The following is a 19,155-nucleotide window of genomic DNA, read 5'->3' as shown; positions in this document are numbered from 1 at the left end:
ATTTTTCAAGCCTTTCAGGCCACACAGGCAGCATATCGCTAGAAAGTGAAAACAGGATGGAGCTCAAAGCTTTTTTTCTGCTTCAGAAACAACACGCCTCCATCCTTACGAGAAAGGGCATGGTGCTTGGAGTTCGCAGCACATATTTTGGGCTGTTTGCCTTTCGTTTCCTCTTTGCAGGCTCCCGTCCATTCTGTACTGCTGCAGGAGTGCAGGGGAGGGAGGGGAGAGGCAGGCGGCGGAGCGGTGGCTTTAGCAAACACCGCTGCTTTTTTTCATAGCTGCTAGAGTTCAGCTGTCACTTCTACAGCTGGGGGAAGAGCTGATGTAGACCAAACTCGCCTCTGTTTAGTATGCAAATGACTCTGTCTGGTGACATTTCCTAGCACCTGCTTACACACTCCGCAGTAATTAATTTGCATAATTAAAGCAGGAGCTCAGAAGTTGGCTCATGCCGGCTGGGGCTTGAAATTTAAGGAAAAATAATTTAAGGTGCTGCTGAAAAAAGAGCCCCTCCCCTTCCACGAGGAAATCAGCCTCTCCATCCCACTAGCGACCCCAAAGCTTCCTCCTCTCCTTTTCTCCCGTTCCCTTCAGGACACTGAGGGAAGTTCCTCGCCCTCTTTTGTTGGCTGTTTTTCATTGCTCCCGCTCCCTCCCCTGGCTTTTCACCCTCTAATATCGGCGCACTGTGTGCGGCCAGCTGTAAAAATCGTTTGCAGCGGGGCCGGAAAATGAGGCTCGCCGTGTTTCCTGGGGCTTTGGGACCTGGCTGGCCGTGCTCTGCTTTGGGTGGGAGCACTCTGGACAGTGTCACGAAGCCCCCCAGCACCCGGGGACCCCCGTGGCCGCCTCTCTGGTGACAGCGGCGCCCGAGACGGGAGCATGCAGCTGGGCTCAGGCCCTTCCTGGAGCTAAGGGTTAACGGAACGCCTGGGGCAGGCCGGGAGCGGGGCGGGCCTCGGCCACCTCCGGCCCCAAGAGCCCAGCTGGGAGCTGGACAAGAAGCGAGGGGTCCCCAGGAGCCTCTGTGGGACCGAGCGTGGCCGCATCCCCGGTCCTGGTCCCAATCCCGGTCCTGGTCCTGGTCCCAGTCCTGGTCTGGCCTCCCTGAGCTGCATCGCGGAGCTTGGCATCACCCCAGGGCTGCTGCTGCTGCTGCTCTCCGGCTGCTTTGGGACCTGCTTTGGGACCGCCGGCTCTCGCCTCACGGGCACGGAGCATGGACCAGTCGGTGGCCATCCAGGAGACCCTGGCCAACGGAGCGACGTGTCGAATCATATCCTTTGCACCACGGTGTTGCTGGCTTTCCTCCCTTTTCCGGGCCCACCCGGAAAGGAGGAGGCCCCGCCGGGATCCCATCGCTGTTTGCTGTTCCTTGACCCCAAATGAAGGCCGTGCAGGGAACCCTGGCTGGTGGGGAGAGCGTGGAGAGCCGGCTGCTGGGCCTGGTGGAGAGCTGCGGAGAGCACGCGTAGGTGCCGGAGTGGGGAGGGCAGGGGGATGCTGCTGGCAGGAGGAGAGGCTGCAGCAGAGCCAGACAGTTTTTTTGTAGGCCTTGGGAAGTGCCTAAAATCCCTTCCTACCCCCAAGCACTTTCTACCAGGGTGAGGTCTGGTAGAGCACAGCTCGGAAGGAGTTGTGCCTTGATATTTCTCCTGCTGTGCTGTATGGATGGGTAACGAGGCGAGCCCGGGCCCTACAGGTGTGGGTTTGGTGTGTGTTGCTAGTAACACAAACACATCCTTATTTAAATGACAAGCGGGATGGTGGGTGTGTTGTGGAGAGGTTGTTTGGGGATTTGCATGAGGCCACGCTGGCAGCTGCTGCTGGATGGGAGGGGGTCTGCCCACACCTGCAGAGATGCCAGAGGGGAGCCATTACCTCTGTGTCTGCTCCATGCTTGCAGGATCTACGTATACACACACCGGCGGATGGCCATAACCGCTGAGGATGTCTGGCTGGAGAAAGTCATCCCCATCAGAGAAGGGTTTGCAGTGGAAGAAGGTATGGATGCACTTTGGGAGCATAGTGACCACCTCCAACGAAGGGGGTGAAGGGATATGGAGTCCATATTTTGTTGCTCTGATGGCTGAAACTTGAGATCTATTCAGCCCTTCCTATTTTCTCTTCAATTTATAAACCCTGGTGAAGTTTATGAACATGACACAGCTGGAAGGGCCCTGCCAGATTAATCGTTTTGCAATCCAGAGTGCCCTGTGTCCTACCAAGCATCACCCACGGCCTCCTGCCCTGGCAGATTCTGCCCATCCCTGTGCTTGCAGAGAACACTTGGGGCCCGATGACCTTGTTGAGCTCCCCAGCCTCAAAGTATTTTTGTAGTCAGCACTCCTATTGCTTTGCTTGTAACTGAACTTTCTTTTGCTTTTGCAGTGATACTTGACAGCGACCTTCATGTCATCGGTGAGTTTTGTTGCTGTTTTAGTGTCAGTGCTGTAGAAATCCCTGGGCCCTGCACCAGCTGCATGCAGCGGGGCAGAAGGACTTGCTTTTGTGCTCTGGGCTGTAGGAAGGGGTTACTCCTCTGTAGGTGTATGCGGTGGAACAAGGGGATCTTGTCTTACTGGGTGAGCTGTTTGCCATTATTCTGCTCATGCTGACAGAGCACTGTCACCCCTGTTCAACCAGGGTAACCGTTTCTCTAAATATTTTTAAACAGCTGCTGAAAGATCAGTTATTGGCCCTCTCAGGGTTTCTTTCAGGCACAGCTATTTGTGTCTGTTATCAAAATACACAAGATGTAACTAAGGGGTGACCAGCAAAACCACGTGTTAGTGGAGCATGCAGAGACTGTTACATGTCTTCCTGCTAAGACAACATCTACAAAACGTCTTGGAGGTATTTGGGTGGGATGGTACCAGAGCAGTGATGGTTAATGCCCGGCATCAGCAGCAGTTTGAGCTGGCATCAGTGGACATGGTGCTGCTTAGTGAGCAGAACAAAAAGTATTACAGTGATTTTTATATTTTTAATTGCCGTTCTCATGTAAAACGTGAAAAATAAATGCTAAGACCCAGGGAGACTTGCTGATAGAGTCTGCATGTGTGCACCAGCTGCTGCAGAGTGCAGAAAATGCTGGGTGTTTCTGAGTGCTCGGCAGCACCAACCATGAGCTCTTCTCCTCCCGTTATTGACAGGCTCCGATGTGACGGTCCAGATCAGTTCAGAAGACGATCAGCTCACGGTGCGGTTGCCCTTTGGCTCCCACACGCGCACGTTCCTGCAGGAGCTCAGCAGGTGCAGCCCAGGTACGAGCTCTGCCATGTGCTTGGGGTTACAGGCACAAGGAGCCTGGCTGTGGCTTGTGTTTGTAGGCTCGTGAGGAAGAGCAGCGCCAGCCTCTGCTGCTGAAACTGGGGCTGAGCTGCAATGCTTCACAAGGGTAACAACTGTGCAGCATCAGAGAGCTGAGCAGCACTTTGAGCTGTGAGCAACCCGTGCACTCAGAAGGCCATGGAAATTTATTTTGCATGCCCTGAGCGACCGCAAGCTGTCTCCTCAGACGCTCTGCATCTGCTCACCCCCTTCTTGCTTTTTCCACCAGCATCTTCCTCTGTGCCCTTTATCACACGTGCTGAAGGCGTGCACTGCTCCAAGAAGGACGCAAGCACGCAAATCTCTGTGCCCAGGGCCATCACCTTTTGCTCTGGCCAGGAAGGCAGCGCCTGGGGAGCACTCCAGGGTTCAGGGGCATCTATTGGGATGGCTCCGGGGCGGCTCCAGGACCCTGGGGCGACTCCAGAGCAACTCTGGGACGGCTCCAGGGCCCTGAGGCAGCTCCGGAGCAGCTCCAGGGCAGCTCCGAAGCGACTCCGGAGCACCTCCAGGGTGGCTCCGGGGTCTTGGGGCAGCTCCGTGCCTGTCTCCGGGTCATCTCCGTGGCCCTGAGGCAGCTCCAGGGCAGCTCCGGAGTCGCTCCGGAGCACCTCCAGGATGGCTCCGTGACCCTGGGGCAGCTCAGGGACGGCTCCGAGGCATCTCCGTGTCTCCGGGGCAGGCTCTCGGTGCTCCTAGAGCCATCACCGGCCACCTCTCCGCGGCCCAGGCCTCATCCCCATCCCCGTCCCCGTCCCCGTCCCGGCCCCGCTCGGGGCGGGCAGCCCCCGAGAGCCGCCCCATGGCGGGCGGAGCCGGGCCGGGGCGGAGCGGGGCCGGCAGCGGCGGAGCGGCCGCGATGTCGGCGGGCGGGCGGCCCCGCCGAGGTGAGCCCGGGGGGGAGCTGCGGGGACCCGCTGGGGACCCGGTGCTGCCGGAGGGGGGCCGGGAACAGGGCTGGAGGCGAGGGACCCGCCTGGCACGGCTCGGCCCGGTGCCTCCCGGCGGTAGCACAGCCGCTGTGCCCGGGCCGGCCGGTGGAGGTGGCTCCTGAGGGGGACCCGGTTGTGTGTGTGGGGGTGCTGGCGGCTTGTGGGGCTCGGGGAGCGCTTTGGGAGGGGAAGGGAAAGGGCTCGGCTCGCGGACACGGGGCTCGGCAGCTCCCTGAGGAGCCAGGGGGGCTCCGGGGGTCGGGGCAGTGAATTTAGGGTGTGTGGAGGCAGCTGGAGGGGTCCTGCAGAGCCCTTTTGCTTCTGGGGCTTCCTCTGTGGGCAGAGAACCGCAGGCAGCGAAGAGAAGCGCGTCGAGGGGGCATTGCCTGAAGAGCTTTGCCCGCTATGGGATTGCCCCATCCAGGCACCACTGCCCTGTGCCAGCCTAGGCAGCGCTTGCAGGGCCTGACAGGTTTTGGAGGCTCGGCTTTCTTCATTGCCAGCCTTCGTGTGCCCGGGCTGAACCTCGCAGCAGCCCCGCAGCGCTGCTGCCTTCGCCCTCGCTCTCAGCGCTGTGGCATCGGCCTCTTCCTCTTGCTGGCTCGATGCTATCGCACATGGCCCCGATCGCTGCTGCTGCTGCTTTTTCCCTTTGTAAAGTGAGTTTGTGAGAAAGGGCAATTCCTAGAAGGCAGCGCGGAGCTGGGACAATTCCTGGAAGTCGGTGTGGGACGCAGAATTGGGATTGAACCGTTTCTGCTTTACCCGCTTTCAGCTCGCCTGGGCTCCTCGTGTTCACGTGGGCGCAGTTTGGTGCCGCCAATGTTCCTTCTTTTTATTTCGCTGTCAGTTGTGTGTTTAAAAAAAAAAAAAAAAAGAGAGAAAGAGAAGGGATGGATTTTGTAACTCAGACCTCAGGCAACTGCACAAATTGGATTGAGCCAAGGTAGGGATCTGGGAACATCTGTTCAGACATGGCATTTTAGCTTGTTGTGCAGAACTGACTGGGGGAGACCTGGGCATATGATGCTAGAATCATTAAGGTTGGAAAAACCCTCCAAGATCATCTGGTCCAACCGTCCCCCTACCACCAATATCACCCACTAAACCACGTCCCTAAAAGCATGCTGAGTGAAACACAAGCCGGTTCCTTTGTTGGTTTGTTTTTGTTGTATCTGGAGCACAGTGACGCTCTTTGAATTGTGAGCTTGTTGGAAAGTAGTTCTCCTATCAAGTCATGCCTTTGAGCTTTGACAAAGTTGCCTTTTCAAGGCCTGACTGTGTTTTTCTTGAGTTGGAGGAGTTTAGTGTTTTTTTCCCCTCATGTTAAAGGAAGAAAGCACTCTCTGCCATCACTTTGGGTCTTTTGGAATATAAATTGTTATAGAATGAGGTTTTGTCTGCTGTTTTCCATTACTGGCTCTTGCTCTGTCATTAAATGAGCATGAGCACTGAGCAAGCAACTTTCATAGGCAAATCAAATCACATTTAAATACTGTGTGAATGCGGCCATTTGCTAGTGGTAATATTGGTTTGTTGTACCTTCTGTGGATTAAGGCTGGTTAATGAATGAGAGAACCTATAATGGAATTTAAATGTCCATAGTTTATGTTCCTAATTTCAGTTAATACCCTTATCTAAAATCCCATCTGTGTGCACGGTCACAGTCACAACTGCAGTTTTGCTTCATTTGGAACAGCAAAAAGCACGAAGTGACTTCCCTCCAGCCAGGCATAGCGCCGTCCTGCTTGGACTGCTGTGTGCACTTCGTTACGCAGCGTGGGCTGGCTCAGACTGACACAACTGGTGGCAAGGCTAATTTAATTCCCCCCTTCCAGCACTAAGCCTGGATCCTGCTTTATCCAGAAGAGGGGACCTCAAACTGCTGTAGAACAGTATTATAACGTCGCTGCACACGCTTAATAAGAAAGGCTTTGTTTTGTAAGTCCCTTCTAGCTGCAAATCCTGATTCTGCTGCTTTCTTATCTCTGCACATTGCCCTTTATTTCTGTGCCCAGCTCAGTTATTACATAAGGTCATTATCTTGCTAAAATATTCCACATTAGATTGCTAACATATAGACCTCCTCTGGCTTGAGTGGTGACCTCTGTCTAGATGTAAATTTATCTGAAGGAAGCAGCCTGTTCCCAGGGCTAATCTCTTTCTAAAGGGAATCCTACGTAAATGAATATTTTTGCTGATGATGTTAAAATGCCAAGGTGTGGTGTATGGCTGTGATCTTTGGCTTGCCATCTCGCCCTGCACAGCAGCTGTGCCAGCAGCACTGGGCAGGCACAGAAACCCTGCCATCAGCGGCACCACCAGCTCCTGCCTGCTGCCTAGTGCTGCTGGCGTCTACGGGTAATAAAGATGAACCTCTGCTCCCTTCCTGCTACCACAGCAACACTTGTCTCGTTGCTTTGCTCTTTACGGTGAAAGTTCAAGTTGGTTCTTGTCACTGTCAAGATCCCTCGCACGGTCTTTATCAGGAAAACTTGCAGAGGCTCGAGCTGCTCTGATTAAGCACTTAATGCCTATGGAGAAAATTTGTGGCTCTGTCCCAACTCACTGAGACTGTGCTTCGTGGTGCAGCTCTGAACTGCAGATAGAGAGAAACGTTCAGCTTTCTTTGAGGTGCAGGCATATCTTGTTTGTTTAAATGTTAACTTAAATTCAAGTTAATTTCAATTAATTTAAGGTTTTGTTTAAGAGCATTAAAATATGTGTCTGGGAGATGCTTGTGGTTGGATGAGCTCTGAGGGAGTACTGAAACTTGGTGATGCTGCATGCGAAGTCAAACGCGTTTCTGCTAGCAGAGATGCACGTTGCTAATTTCAGAGTTTGTTTTAGCAAAGGCTGCTCCTGCTCGTTGCCACAGGACTTTGCTTGTGTGATCTGTAATGAGGCTTGAATCATGTGCTCTTCTGGAAACAGCCTCCGATTAATCCTCTTACAGAGTCTTTATTCTGGGAGGGCTCTTTGGGCAGAAGAGGCTTTCCAAGCTGAGAATATGGCCACTTCTTGTCAGCTTGTTTATATTCTGAGTGCTTGTGTAAAGTACTTTAAGTTCTGTTTCTGGTTTGTGCTCTTGTCCTAGAGGGTGTACTATGACAGTGATAAAACCTTAATTTTTCTGGATAGTGCTCACAGAAGGAGAAGCTCAGCCGAATGAACAGAAACCTTACAAGCTTAAGAACATTTTGTGTATCATTACTAGACTGGTGTGAGAAGTATTGTTGCCTTGGTATTGTTGGTTTTGCACCTTAAGCACGGAAAACCCCATGCAAAATTCTCTGCTTTAACCGTTATTTTGCCACTTAGCAGCAGAACGTCAGAGCTGAAACAAATGCTGAGACTGGTCAAATTTTGCTAACGTGGTATAACGCGTTTAGCATTGCACCTGTATTTAGCTGCATTTGCATACTAGCTGCCCTGTTACTTCGTTAGGAACGTGCAATTTACATGGCAGCACTTATTTCTGCTGAGTTGTGGCACGTTTGTATGGTGACTGCTGTACTTCTTCGCAGGGGAGGGCTCCTGTCTTTGCTATGTTTCTGCAGAGAGACCTAAACCCTTTAAACGGTAGTGTGATTAGTCGTTTTTCTTCCTTTCCTTGCACTTCCCATCTTGCTTCAGAAAGGAAAAGCTGATTGTTAGCTTAGTTTTTCTGGATTTCCAGGATAAAGCCCTGGATTTTATGGTGCCAGTTCTGGTTTGGCTTAGCTCTGAAAGAGCGCCGGCAGCTCTGCTGCTCTCCGTGGCTGTGTGGCATGCTGGTGTAAGTCCTTCCTCTGCTGGGGAAGCTGCATCACCACCAAACAGTTCTGTCAAAATAAGATGAGTCGATCAGATAACAAAAAGAGAGTCTGTGGGACACTTTGTTTCTCCGTACAAGTCTAAACTGTATTGTGCCCATTGGTTTTCCCTTCTGTTTGCCTGAGTGTGTTGATAAGTTAAAGAACACTTAGTTTCATGTGAAACTTGATTTTTTTTTTCCAGAAGTGGTTGGCTCTGAAGGCATCAAGCAGAATGGAAAAAAAGTTGCAGTTAATCAGAACTGGAGCCATGACAGCACTGATAAAGGTGCTCCCAGGTATGGTTTCTCTCTCACTTCTCGTGTATTTCTCTTGAAGCAGTTGAAGCAATGCTTGTGTGCATCATCTCTCTGGGCAGGGTGTAGCGAGGTGTAAAAGTGGTGGCAATGTTTCTTTGCCTGTCTAGCTGTGCTTCCCCTCTGCAGAGGCTCTTTGTTGACAGTAAATATATATAGCACCAAACTTCTGCGTGCTTCTGTATGATTGTGTACAGAAGGAATGAGCTGCAGTGGGCAAGCTGTTGATATTTTCATGTCGAGGGGAAGACAAATTGCAGAGGGCTTTCTGTCTGGGTTTCCTGGTTTTCAGCTGGAAACCGCATGGGGAAGTTGGTCTTTCTGGTCCCAGCGTGGCAGGTCTTTGCAGACACCAATGCTTGAGGAATCTGCCTGCTGCCTTATCTGCTTCCACGTGCTGGCAACCCTGCCAGCTGCGGTCATCAGGGGTAGCAGGATCTGGAGCAGTAGCTGGCAACTTTTTGGGGAAGAGAATCACAGATTCTAGTTAAAAGGAAAAAAAAAAAAAAAAAGCTCAGCATAAGCATGCTGTCAAAACTTGAGTGGGAATTTCAGCACTGCCTCTCAGAGCCAGTCGTGCTAGTCCCCCTATTTGGGCATATTTTGCTGTTTGGTGAGACAGGACCTGCTAGCGTTGTTTGTTTTGAATTCAGAGAGCTTTGGCTTAGGGCCACCATGTCTCATAGATACACTTTTAAAATGTTAGAGTTTCATTTTCCAGTTCCCAGGACTTTGTGGACCCTGCTGCATATCCTTCAAAGTCTGTCTCTGTGCCGTCCTTGGCACTCATGTGTAGGTTGTTGACCTTAAATTTATATCATGCACTTGCTTGTGGGAACTCCCAAGCTGTGGCATTACTACTGTTGCAAAAGGAGCCTGCAGTAAATCACAGAGCAACAAGATACTAAATAAAACCACCTCTGTCCCCATCTACTCTTTGCTGCCTCCTTTCTAGATAGAGCTGGGACTTTTCCACCATGAAAACAAACAGTTTTTCATTCTTCTGCTGAGGTCAGAAGGGTTGAGCAGAGGGAGACGACATCCACATCTCCCTGTTCCAGTAAGCAGGAAATGTGGACGGCTTGGTGTACAGGTGAACAAGGTCTGCCCTGAATCAACAGGTCTGCCCTGACTCAACAGGCTGCACCAGCTTAGGGAGAACAGGTTGTCATTTCGGTTAGTTAAACTGGTTTTATCTAGAGAAGGTCTGAGCTGTTCTAAGAAATGCTCATTTCAGTCTTGTTTGCTTATTCTGCACAGTGAAACAGACAGGTAAATGAGAACCACGTCCTCAGCAGCAGAAATAAACTGTTCAGGGTGTGTTTTTATCCTGGGGTTCTTCTAGCAGTTTTGTTTTCCCTTCCAGACAAAGCAAAGTCAAATCTGATGTGAAAGCTGAAATGGTGCGGTCCTCCGGCGTAATGGTTTCAAACATGGCTTCAATCTTATCAGAACCACAGTTTGGACTAAGAGATACTATCGTTAAATCTCAGCTCGTACAAAGGGAGGATTCCTACACGTACATCCAGAACTTCAGGTGATGATCATTCCCGAGAAGAGCTTGTTTTGGGGGTGGGAGTAAGTTTCCTATGGCTGGAAGTGCATCAATTCTGTGCACCCCTAGCTTTCTCTCTCACTCCTTCTGTTTATTGTTAGCCTTGCAGTTCTACTAATTTCATGAGAGCTTGGGTGAAATATATAATCGGGACAAAAACTTTACTGTGATTAAAATCCATTTATGCAGATTGTTGGATGAATTTATCATTTCGAACTGCTACTGCACAGCTCTATTCTTGTCTTTTTACACTCTATGCAAAAATGTGCATCCTTCTGTAAAACAGGCTATAAAGATGCTACTGTAATGAAATCACTGTAGGAATTTAGACTTTGTCACATTGTCCTAATCCCTCCTGGAAACAAATTACTCCTACATAATTATTATTAAGTACATGGGCTAATACTAGTGGTATTTGCAGCTCTGGGATTTAGCAAAAGTGAATTCTTTGCAGATTTTTTGTCGGGACTTACAATGTGAATGGTCAGTCACCCAAGGAAAGCCTCCAGCCCTGGCTGAGATGTGACACGGAGCCTCCAGACATTTACTGTGTGGGGTGAGTGTCTCCTTCTGGCTCTTCCTTCCAACCCTTGACACTGGCTGCTTGCTTGTGATCTGTAGCATGAGGTGTTCAGCCAAGACATCACAGCTGAGGAATGTTTGCGTTGCCTTACTCTGTTGCACAGCTCTAGAGTGTGTGTTTGCGTAGCCTGAAAGGGCTGTTATTCTGGTAGTGTTTGGGCTTTCTGGCACCGCAGTTTTACAAAATCTTTAATATGGTTCCATTTAATTCTAACAAATAGCTTTACGTTTAACTTGCCTCTGAAATCAGCATAACTGAATTTGAGCTTTAAGTTACAAATTTAGTGTGAGTATAAATTGTTTTAGTTCTTTCCTGGAGGGAAGGGCTGGAGTTATAAATAAATAAATAAATAAATAAATAAAATGCGTGCATACATGGATTTCTTCTTCTAATGCAGTTTCCAGGAGCTTGATCTGAGTAAAGAAGCCTTCTTTTTCAATGACACACCGAAGGAAGAAGAATGGTTTAAAGCTGTAACTGATAGTCTTCACCCAGATGCCAAATATGCAAAGGTAAATGGGGCTTTTGGGGAGGTTTGAATGTGGAATCATTTTCCACTCGGGCCTCTTTTCACTTTGCTTTTTCCTGTTTTCAATTGCTGTGTCTTCCAGAGGTTCATTGTCTGCAGCTTTTGCTCAGTCAGAAGTGCTCTGAAGGAGAAGTAGGTAGTGTTACTGTGCAGGGTGCCAAGGCAGAGGGCAGGACAGGAGGGAGCAGCTAGGCGCCATGCATAAATGAAGCTCCTGCTGTCTTGGGGGAAGTGAGTAGGAAGCGTCTTAGCATCTGCCATGTCTGTCTCCATAATGCATGGTGGAACGAGGCGTGAAGGTATCTTGGTAGGAACACTGCCTGTGTTTTGCCTCCTGCTCCGTGGGTCTGCTTTGTCTCCTGTCGCTTGTTTAAGGGAAGCTCCTTCTATGGGCTGCCAGTGCTTTGGCCTTTGCTTTGGGCTTCGACTTCCTTGACTGTGGTGTTGGTCCCTGGCTCCCTCTTGTGCTGTGCTGATGGAGTGCCTGTGTACTGTGTGGCGAGGTGGGCTGTTGGATGAGCCTCCTTCTTCATCTGTGTTTTGCTGGCCCTTGTTCTGGGCTGGGGGACAAGGTGCCTTCTCCCATTCCAGTATTTAATGCAACAGGATCTATTTTTCAGGTGAAACTTGTGCGGCTTGTGGGAATAATGCTTCTGTTGTATGTGAAAGCAGACCTTGCTTTGAACATCTCCGAGGTGGAAGTTGAGACTGTGGGCACTGGCATCATGGGGAGGATGGTAAGAATGACGACTGTGTGTGAGAAGGGTTGAGACTTCAGGGAGCCCTGGGGAGCTCCACTCCTTAGATGTAGTGGTTATTCCTCTAGCTAAAGGAGGCAGCTGCTTTTAGACATGTAGAGTCCCGTCTCTGTGACAGCTCAGGCTGTTGCTAGAGGGAATCACCGTGTGTTATCAAAAGCTCCTAGACCTTGTGGGAGGAGCTTCCTTGGGGGCTTTTTCCTGATTACGTGTGCTAGGCTGCTTGGGGCCCCACTCTCATGTAGCTTGATGCTGGCTGTGATTTTGCTCAAAGCAATTAATGTGAGGAAACATGAGTAGAAGAAACGTGTCCATACAGATTATAGTTTTGTGGAAGAGGACTTACTGGCCTCTTGCCCTTCTGCATCACAGAAATGAAGTCTGTGCCCTTTGGATGTAGTTTCATGAACACTGCAGCTATAACTTGGCAGAGGTGTTTTTGGCCAGCTAAGCCATGTGCTTCCTCCTCCACTTACGTTTTTTTTATTGTCTGTGTTGAAAGGTCTTGTTTGTTGCTAAACTGGTTTCAGGACTTGCTGAAGCAATTGACCAGCTCCCTTGTTGATTTGAATTTTCCTTTTGTATTAACTAAATTCTGAATTACAAACTGTGTTCTATAAATTTGCTTGCCATGTTCCCTTGCTGTGTGAAATCTTCACATGAGTTCTTGGCTTAAATTCATGATGCAATTATCACCAATTAGGTTTTCAGCCTTTTTTCCCTCTTCTGGAATTAAATGGTCTGCCTCAATGTCTTCTGGCTTGTCCACTGCTGTTAACTCATTTCTGGATTCATCTGTTTTGTACAGAAGAAAAGCTTCTGACCAGCGTCTTTGTCTTTATCTTTCAGGGTAACAAAGGTGGTGTTGCCATAAGGTTTAAATTCCATAACACTAGTGTGTGCATTGTGAATTCTCACCTTGCAGCTCACACCGAGGAATATGAGCGGAGGAACCAGGACTTCAAAGACATCTGCTCTCGGATGCAATTCTGCCAATCGGATCCAAATTTGCCACCTCTCACTATTAGCAAACATGAGTATGCTTCCCCTTTGATTACCTGATTCACTGCTCAAGGCAGAGCATTAGGAACATGGTGGGGTATAAGGTTCTCTCACAGGGATGTGAGAAGGGTGTCTAGCAATCCGATTATTAGCCTGGAAGGGCCAGAAAAGATTTACTATAACCCTGTTTTTGACAGTTCTGGCAATCTGTAGGGTTCTGGCAATCACTTGTTTTTTTACAGTTTTCCAGGCCTTGTTTTATTTTCATGCTTGAAGTGGGAATGGGGCAATATGCATGAATCTTCTCAATTGGTTGTAGGATTTAGTCATTGAGGAATAGTAAAAGCACCAGTTAGTAAGAGATTTTGACAAACATGCAGAATGGGAATTAAAATCAGCCAAGGTAGGAAGAGTAGCTTTGGTCTACATTCTCTTTCAGTGTGATCTTATGGTTGGGTGACCTCAACTATCGGCTGGAGGAACTGGATGTGGCAAAAGTGAAGCAGCTTGTAGAAGAGAAAGCATTTTCAGAGCTTTGCCGATATGACCAGGTACTGATGCCTCCCTCACCTACCTGCAGGTGCTCCTTAGCCTTCTCAGTGCTCCCATTTAGCTCATATGGGAATTGTGCTTGAGCTTATTTTTCTTTTTCTTTTGTAGCTAAAGAGGCAAATGAATGCAAAAGCAGTCTTTGAAGGCTTTACAGAGGGAGAGATTTCTTTCCAACCAACATACAAATATGATGCTGGCTGCGATGACTGGGACACAAGGTACAGTGATTGCTTCATACGTGATGACATTGGCTGATGTTATCACTGAAGGTGGTAACAATAAAGTGGAAAAAAAAATGCAGAAATTGGCCTTGTCAGGAAAACACCGAGTCCCTGAGGGTGTTACTCCATCTGAACTGTGTCTGGAAACTGTAATTTTTACCTCTGTCCTAGTGAGAAGTGTCGTGTTCCAGCATGGTGCGATCGGATACTCTGGAAAGGGCAGAACATTGCTCAGCTGAGCTATCGCAGCCATATGGCTTTGAAGATCAGTGATCACAAGCCAGTTAGCTCTGTGTTTGATATTGGGGTAAGTATGTCTGTACCTAAGGAAACAACTCTGCTGACCTCGTGCTGTGTGTGGGGGAGGAGGGGAGAGGCTCTCATGCTGGATTATCCCCGCTTTTATGGCATCTACACAGAACAATGGCTTGTAAAGTGGGTTAGGTAATATATTGAAGTGGAATCATTGTTCATAGTAAGCTAGGGTTGTGTTAAGTAATACTTCACTTCAGCAGAACAATTTATGAGCATCTGTAAGCATTTTTTCAGAAGTGTTATTTTTCTTATTTTTCTTAATTGTTTTCACAGCAACTTGCAGTGCAGCCATGCTATATCATTGACAGCCCAGGAGTGTGGTTTAAAAAAAAAAAAAAAAAAAAAGAACAAAAAGCACTCTCAAAATGACTGGGTGACTTTCTTGCCTCTCTTGCTAGTTATAGCAAGGTAGCAAGGTCCTTTATTATTGGGTCCTGAGGAAGAATAAGAATATTAGTGCTCCAAGTGCCTCTTCATCAAATGTGTTGTATATGCTAGCATACTATTAAAACTGAGCCACTTTATATGTTTCAGGCTGTCCTATAGAGGCACAGTAAATACCAATTGGTGCTGTGTGTGTCCTTTTCAGGTGAAGGTTGTGAATGACGAGCTGTATCGAAAAGTCTTTGAGGAAATAGTGCGCTCTCTGGATAAGATGGAGAATGCCAACATTCCCTCGGTGACCCTCTCCCAGAGAGAGGTAGGGTATGTTCATCTGCCCTGACTTGCTGGACACATTGAGCATTCCTATTCCTACACCAGAAGTGTATTTGAGTGGTAGAAGTGTGTTAGATGGATACTAGAGTGTGGGGTCTGGTTCCAAAGAAACAGTATATTGACTTTCATCTGTCTTCTGTTTACAAATCCTTGAAATATTTGTTTCTGCTTTAGGTGCAGGCAAATTTCATTTATGGTACCAGGCTGAAATGCACAGCTCTGTTACTCTCTGAGGTGGAGAGTGGGAGAGTAAAAGGGCAGTTTGTACCCCTTGCTGTTGCTTGTTTTTAGCAACATAAAATGTAAAATACTGAGGGATTTGGAGAAGGTCACAAAACCAGCATTTGCTTTGTGTGTTGGGAACTAAAACAGACAAGCGGCTGAGACATTTGAGGCTACAGCTATCTTGTTCTCAGGTTTCATTGAGGTTATTTGAGGGGAGCATTTGCTTTAAAGTGCACACTAATGCAAATGACTTGAGCATACATTGTAAACAAGCGTAATCCTATTTAATCCTGGAAGAGGTGGGATGTGGGAGCAAGAGGGTTAATCTGGATATCTTGCTGCTTAATGATTAAACTATGGGACGGGAATATGAGGAATTGCTGATGGTGCTTGGCAAGGGGGAATTGGCTGATGATGTTGATTGATGTTTGTTTCTAGTTCCATTTTGAGGATGTTAAATACATGCAGCTACAGATAGAGAAGTTTACAATCCGCAATGGACAAGTGCCTTGCCAGTTTGAATTTATCAGCAAACCAGATGAGGAAACCTATTGCAAGGAGTGGCTGATAGCTAATCCTAGTAAGGGCTTTCTGCTGCCAGGTGAGCTCCTCATTGTTCATTTCATGTTAATGAGCTAACATTGTCATCTTCTGGCTTAGTTTTCTCTGCTATTTTGACAATCTTATGTTTTTTACAGGCTTATGGGTTTAATACTGTTTTTTAACCATTATGGTTTTCTTATATTTTGGCAGATTCTGAGATCACGATTGAGTTGGAGCTATTTGTTAATAAATCAACAGCTACACGGTTAAACTCTGGAGAAGAAAAACTTGAAGATATCTTGGTCTTGCATCTTGACAGGGGGAAGGATTATTTTCTGTCTGTAACAGGAAACTACTTGCCCAGTTGCTTTGGGTCTCCCATTCATACACTGTGTTACATGCGGGAACCAATCCAGGACATGTCAGCAGAATCCATTCAGAACCTTGTGAGTTAAAGATAAGCTTCCCTTCTGAGCCCACAAGAACCATTAAAACTAGGTGGTTAAGTCCTGTTTGTTACTACAGAGCCTTCTTTCACTTCCCTGGTCCATAGTCTGAGAATGCTGATACAGCCTGTGCTCCCTAGTGTGCCATCTTCACACCTTGCAGTAGTGCTTCATGTGGATGAAGCAACCCATTTCACGTAGAGCACTGACAGTAAGGCACTGTCTGCTCTGCCTGTACATTTATAAAGGTGTGCTACTTCTAAACGTAGATCTTCTTCTCTGGAGCCTTTCGCTTTCCCCATACTAAATGGAGGTGTGTGCATATGTGAGGCATCAGTTTCCATAGAGCTGAATGTACATGAGGCATGTTTGAGAGCAGCTTGTTCTTTCTGCCTGCACTTTTGATACAATTATGACTGTTGGAACTATCATGTATGAAGACTTGTGAGTGAAGCTGCACAGTTCTGTAACAAGTATTAATTGTCGGGTGTAAGCCCTGTGAAGCAATCTGCAGAGCTGAACAAGAAGTTGGCTAGCTCCTTTTTTTTCCTCCCCTCTCTCAGACACTGATGCCGCTGGAAACAAGTGATGCTGCTACTCAAGCTGAAAGGCCTCTGGAAATTCCCAAAGAGCTGTGGATGATGGTGGATCACTTATACCGCAACGCTTCCCAGCAGGTTGGCAGTGCTTGTGCTGGAATTGCAAAATAATTTGTTTGCATTACGTTTATTTTTGGACAAGATAATGGTAACGGCAGCCTTTGCTAACTGTGGATGTTTGGCCAATGGTAAAGAGTAAGAAAAGGACATCTTTGAGATAAGTGATCTTAGTACCCTGAGTTGCTGTGTTCCGTGTGTGGCATGCACCAGCAGCTGTCCTTCTGCATTGCTCTTTACTGCAGTCCCACAGCCTTACTAGAACTGCTCATGGTGAGATTGGTAGTTATCACCACCAATCTAGGGAGATTTTTCCAGCCAGTTCATAATGACAGTGCTTTATTGACCCAAATATTTATTTTCCTTGAGATTGACTGATGGTGGTCTTTTCAGGAGGACCTGTTTCAGCAGCCAGGCCTCAGGTCTGAATTTGAGCAAATCCGAGACTGTTTGGACAAAGGAATGCATGATACCCTCCGTATCCTTTTAGACTGATGTCTGGTAGGGCTCACTTTGCCCAAACAAAAGATCTAAGCCAATAAAGGTTTTATCAGTCTTCTGTGCTCCATCATGGTTTTGAAATTGCTGTCTCTCACCTTATGGTAGCTGAGATATGCAGATCTTCACTGCTGCTTGCAATCAGTACTAATGCCTCTGCAGAGTCTTTGCTATGCTGATGAATGATCATTGATGAACTATGTAAGTGTCTGACTGCCCATGGAAACAGAGTTTACTACGTGGATTCAAAGGTGTGGAGAACAGGAGTTCCTGGAGACCTAAGCAATGATTAATGTTTCAGCAGAAATGCTACCAAAATAGACCATACTGTGCTCACCTCTTCCTTAACCATCTTTGGATCAGTTGGCAGCAACCACTCAGTAGCAGAGGCCCTGCTGCTCTTCCTGGAAAGCCTGCCAGAGCCAGTCATCTGCTACAGCTTCTACAACAGCTGTTTGGAGTGTGCCAACAACTACCTGCTGAGCAGCCAGGTAATGCCAGCGTTGCTGGGAGACCGTTTCTGTTGTTCTGGAAGGAGGGGGAAGCAGACTGGTATATGCTAGACAAATAACAGGCTTTTGCTCTAAGAAACTTAATCATCTCATAATAGAGTGGATCTAAGATTGATGTATCTTGGATTATTAAGAGCTGTTTCTGTTGTGTTTGCAGACAGGTAGTAGATAAAGCTACTAAACCATTACCATTTCTTCAATATAAATGTTGTTTGTTTTCTCCACCCAGATTATCTCTAAGCTGCCAGAATGCCATAAAAATGTATTTGAGTATCTAATGGCGTTTCTACGAGAACTACTGAAAAATTCAGGGAAAAACCATTTGGATGTGAATATCCTTGGTAAGGAGAGCGAAATAACCATTTTGTTCAGAGGGGGGTTTCAGTTTGTGTAACACAACACGTTTCTCCAAAGTGCTTGCAGTCATGGCTTCTACTGTTTTGAAGCATTTAATTATCAAACAGTCCATAGAAACACACTGTCCTTGCAGTAGCCTGACAAAAATTTGTAAAGGGACACAGAAGAGATGCACGTGTTGTCAGCTTTATCTCACCCCATCCTGAAACAAGGCGCTCTCTCATTTTGACTGAGTGGGGTTGGTGGAATTACTTTTGATAGCCTGCTGTTGACTGGTGCTCTCTCTCTCTCTTTCTCTCTCAAAAATGCAGCTAGTATATTTGGTGGCTTGTTACTTAGACCTCCTCCTGGACATCCTACACCTGATATAGCAGAAAAGAGGAAAGCTCAGCAATTTATCTACCAGTTCCTCTTGAGAGAGGACACTTTACCGTGAATTCCAGATGCAGCTAATCTGATTTTTAAATATCAAACTACTGTAAAAAATATTTTTGTACAGTATACCAGCTTTTTCTTTTTTTTTTTTTTTTTGAATATCACAGTATTTTATACAATCTATTGCTATTAAATGCAGCTCAGGCAGTTAGAATCAGGTGTCACTGTTAATAAGCTGTAAAATATATTGAATTTCTAAATAAGCTGTATGTAGACAAGCAAAACTATAAAAGCTGATATTTTCACTGTATTGTATTTAACTTGTATTAAAATTCAGAATTTTTAAGTCCTTGTTATTTAAATAAAAGCATCTCAGTGCATTTTTTCCAGCTCGTCTGCCCCATTTCAGTGTTGGCTGGTTTCGATTCTTGATTTGAGGGTGATTTAAGTCACACCTGTAAAAGGCAGGGAGGTGATCCAGTCCATAGTACTTACAGTACCACATTGGCTGTGGTAGCAAAGCAGATGTGTTATGTGAATATTTCTGGGCTTTCCCCAGTACTCTAACCCTGTGGGAACATGCAGCACCACGGGGCAGTGATCCAGTCAAAGTGAAAGAACCCAGTTTCTTGCAAACCTGTCGTTTCAAGAACATTTGCTGGCTGATGCCCACACTGCTGAGCCAGGGCAGCTGCAGGCAGGGACAAGATGAGCTGAGCACCAGTTATGACCTCAGCTGGAGCTTCTTGTGCTCAGGCATATGGTTCAAAGATATTCCCCCCACCATGGCAGGGGGACGGGAGCCAGCAGTGTGCCCAGGTGGCCAAGAAGGCCAACGGCATCCTGGTTTGTATCAGGAATAGTGCAGACAGCAGGAGCAGGGAGGTGATCGTCCCCATGTCCTCAGCACAAGAAGGACATCGAGGCCCTGG

General features: G+C 47.5%; 1 protein-coding gene across 4 annotated transcripts; it reads left to right on the top strand.

The window, feature by feature from the left end:
* The first annotated feature begins 780 nt into the window (after positions 1 to 780).
* Positions 781 to 18,593, top strand: INPP5B (inositol polyphosphate-5-phosphatase B). 4 transcript variants are annotated; one of them, XM_082777520.1, is made up of 22 exons: positions 781 to 1,279; positions 1,395 to 1,474; positions 1,910 to 2,007; positions 2,395 to 2,424; positions 3,159 to 3,269; positions 8,271 to 8,361; positions 9,746 to 9,916; positions 10,389 to 10,490; positions 10,915 to 11,029; positions 11,667 to 11,783; positions 12,654 to 12,841; positions 13,246 to 13,357; positions 13,467 to 13,576; positions 13,751 to 13,886; positions 14,484 to 14,594; positions 15,275 to 15,437; positions 15,590 to 15,825; positions 16,389 to 16,502; positions 16,875 to 16,959; positions 17,343 to 17,470; positions 17,721 to 17,832; positions 18,160 to 18,593. In XM_082777520.1, the coding sequence occupies exons 1-22, from the start codon at positions 1,223 to 1,225 to the stop codon at positions 18,282 to 18,284; spliced, it is 2,592 nt and encodes an 863-aa protein (XP_082633646.1). In that variant the 5' UTR covers positions 781 to 1,222; the 3' UTR covers positions 18,285 to 18,593. The 4 variants fall into 4 exon arrangements, with proteins under 4 accessions (XP_082633646.1, XP_082633645.1, XP_082633648.1 ...); XM_082777519.1 differs by having other exon boundaries at positions 782 to 1,279; positions 8,268 to 8,361; XM_082777522.1 differs by lacking the exons at positions 781 to 1,279; positions 1,395 to 1,474; positions 1,910 to 2,007; positions 2,395 to 2,424; positions 3,159 to 3,269 and adding an exon at positions 4,185 to 4,223.
* Positions 18,594 to 19,155: the final 562 nt, after the last annotated feature.

The sequence above is a fragment of the Aythya marila genome (genome assembly GCF_965140915.1).
Source record: "Aythya marila genome assembly, chromosome: 22".
Taxonomy (NCBI): Eukaryota; Metazoa; Chordata; class Aves; order Anseriformes; family Anatidae; genus Aythya; species Aythya marila.
The sequence above is the reverse complement of the archived record's forward strand: the minus strand, read 5'-3'. Positions and strand labels throughout refer to the sequence as shown.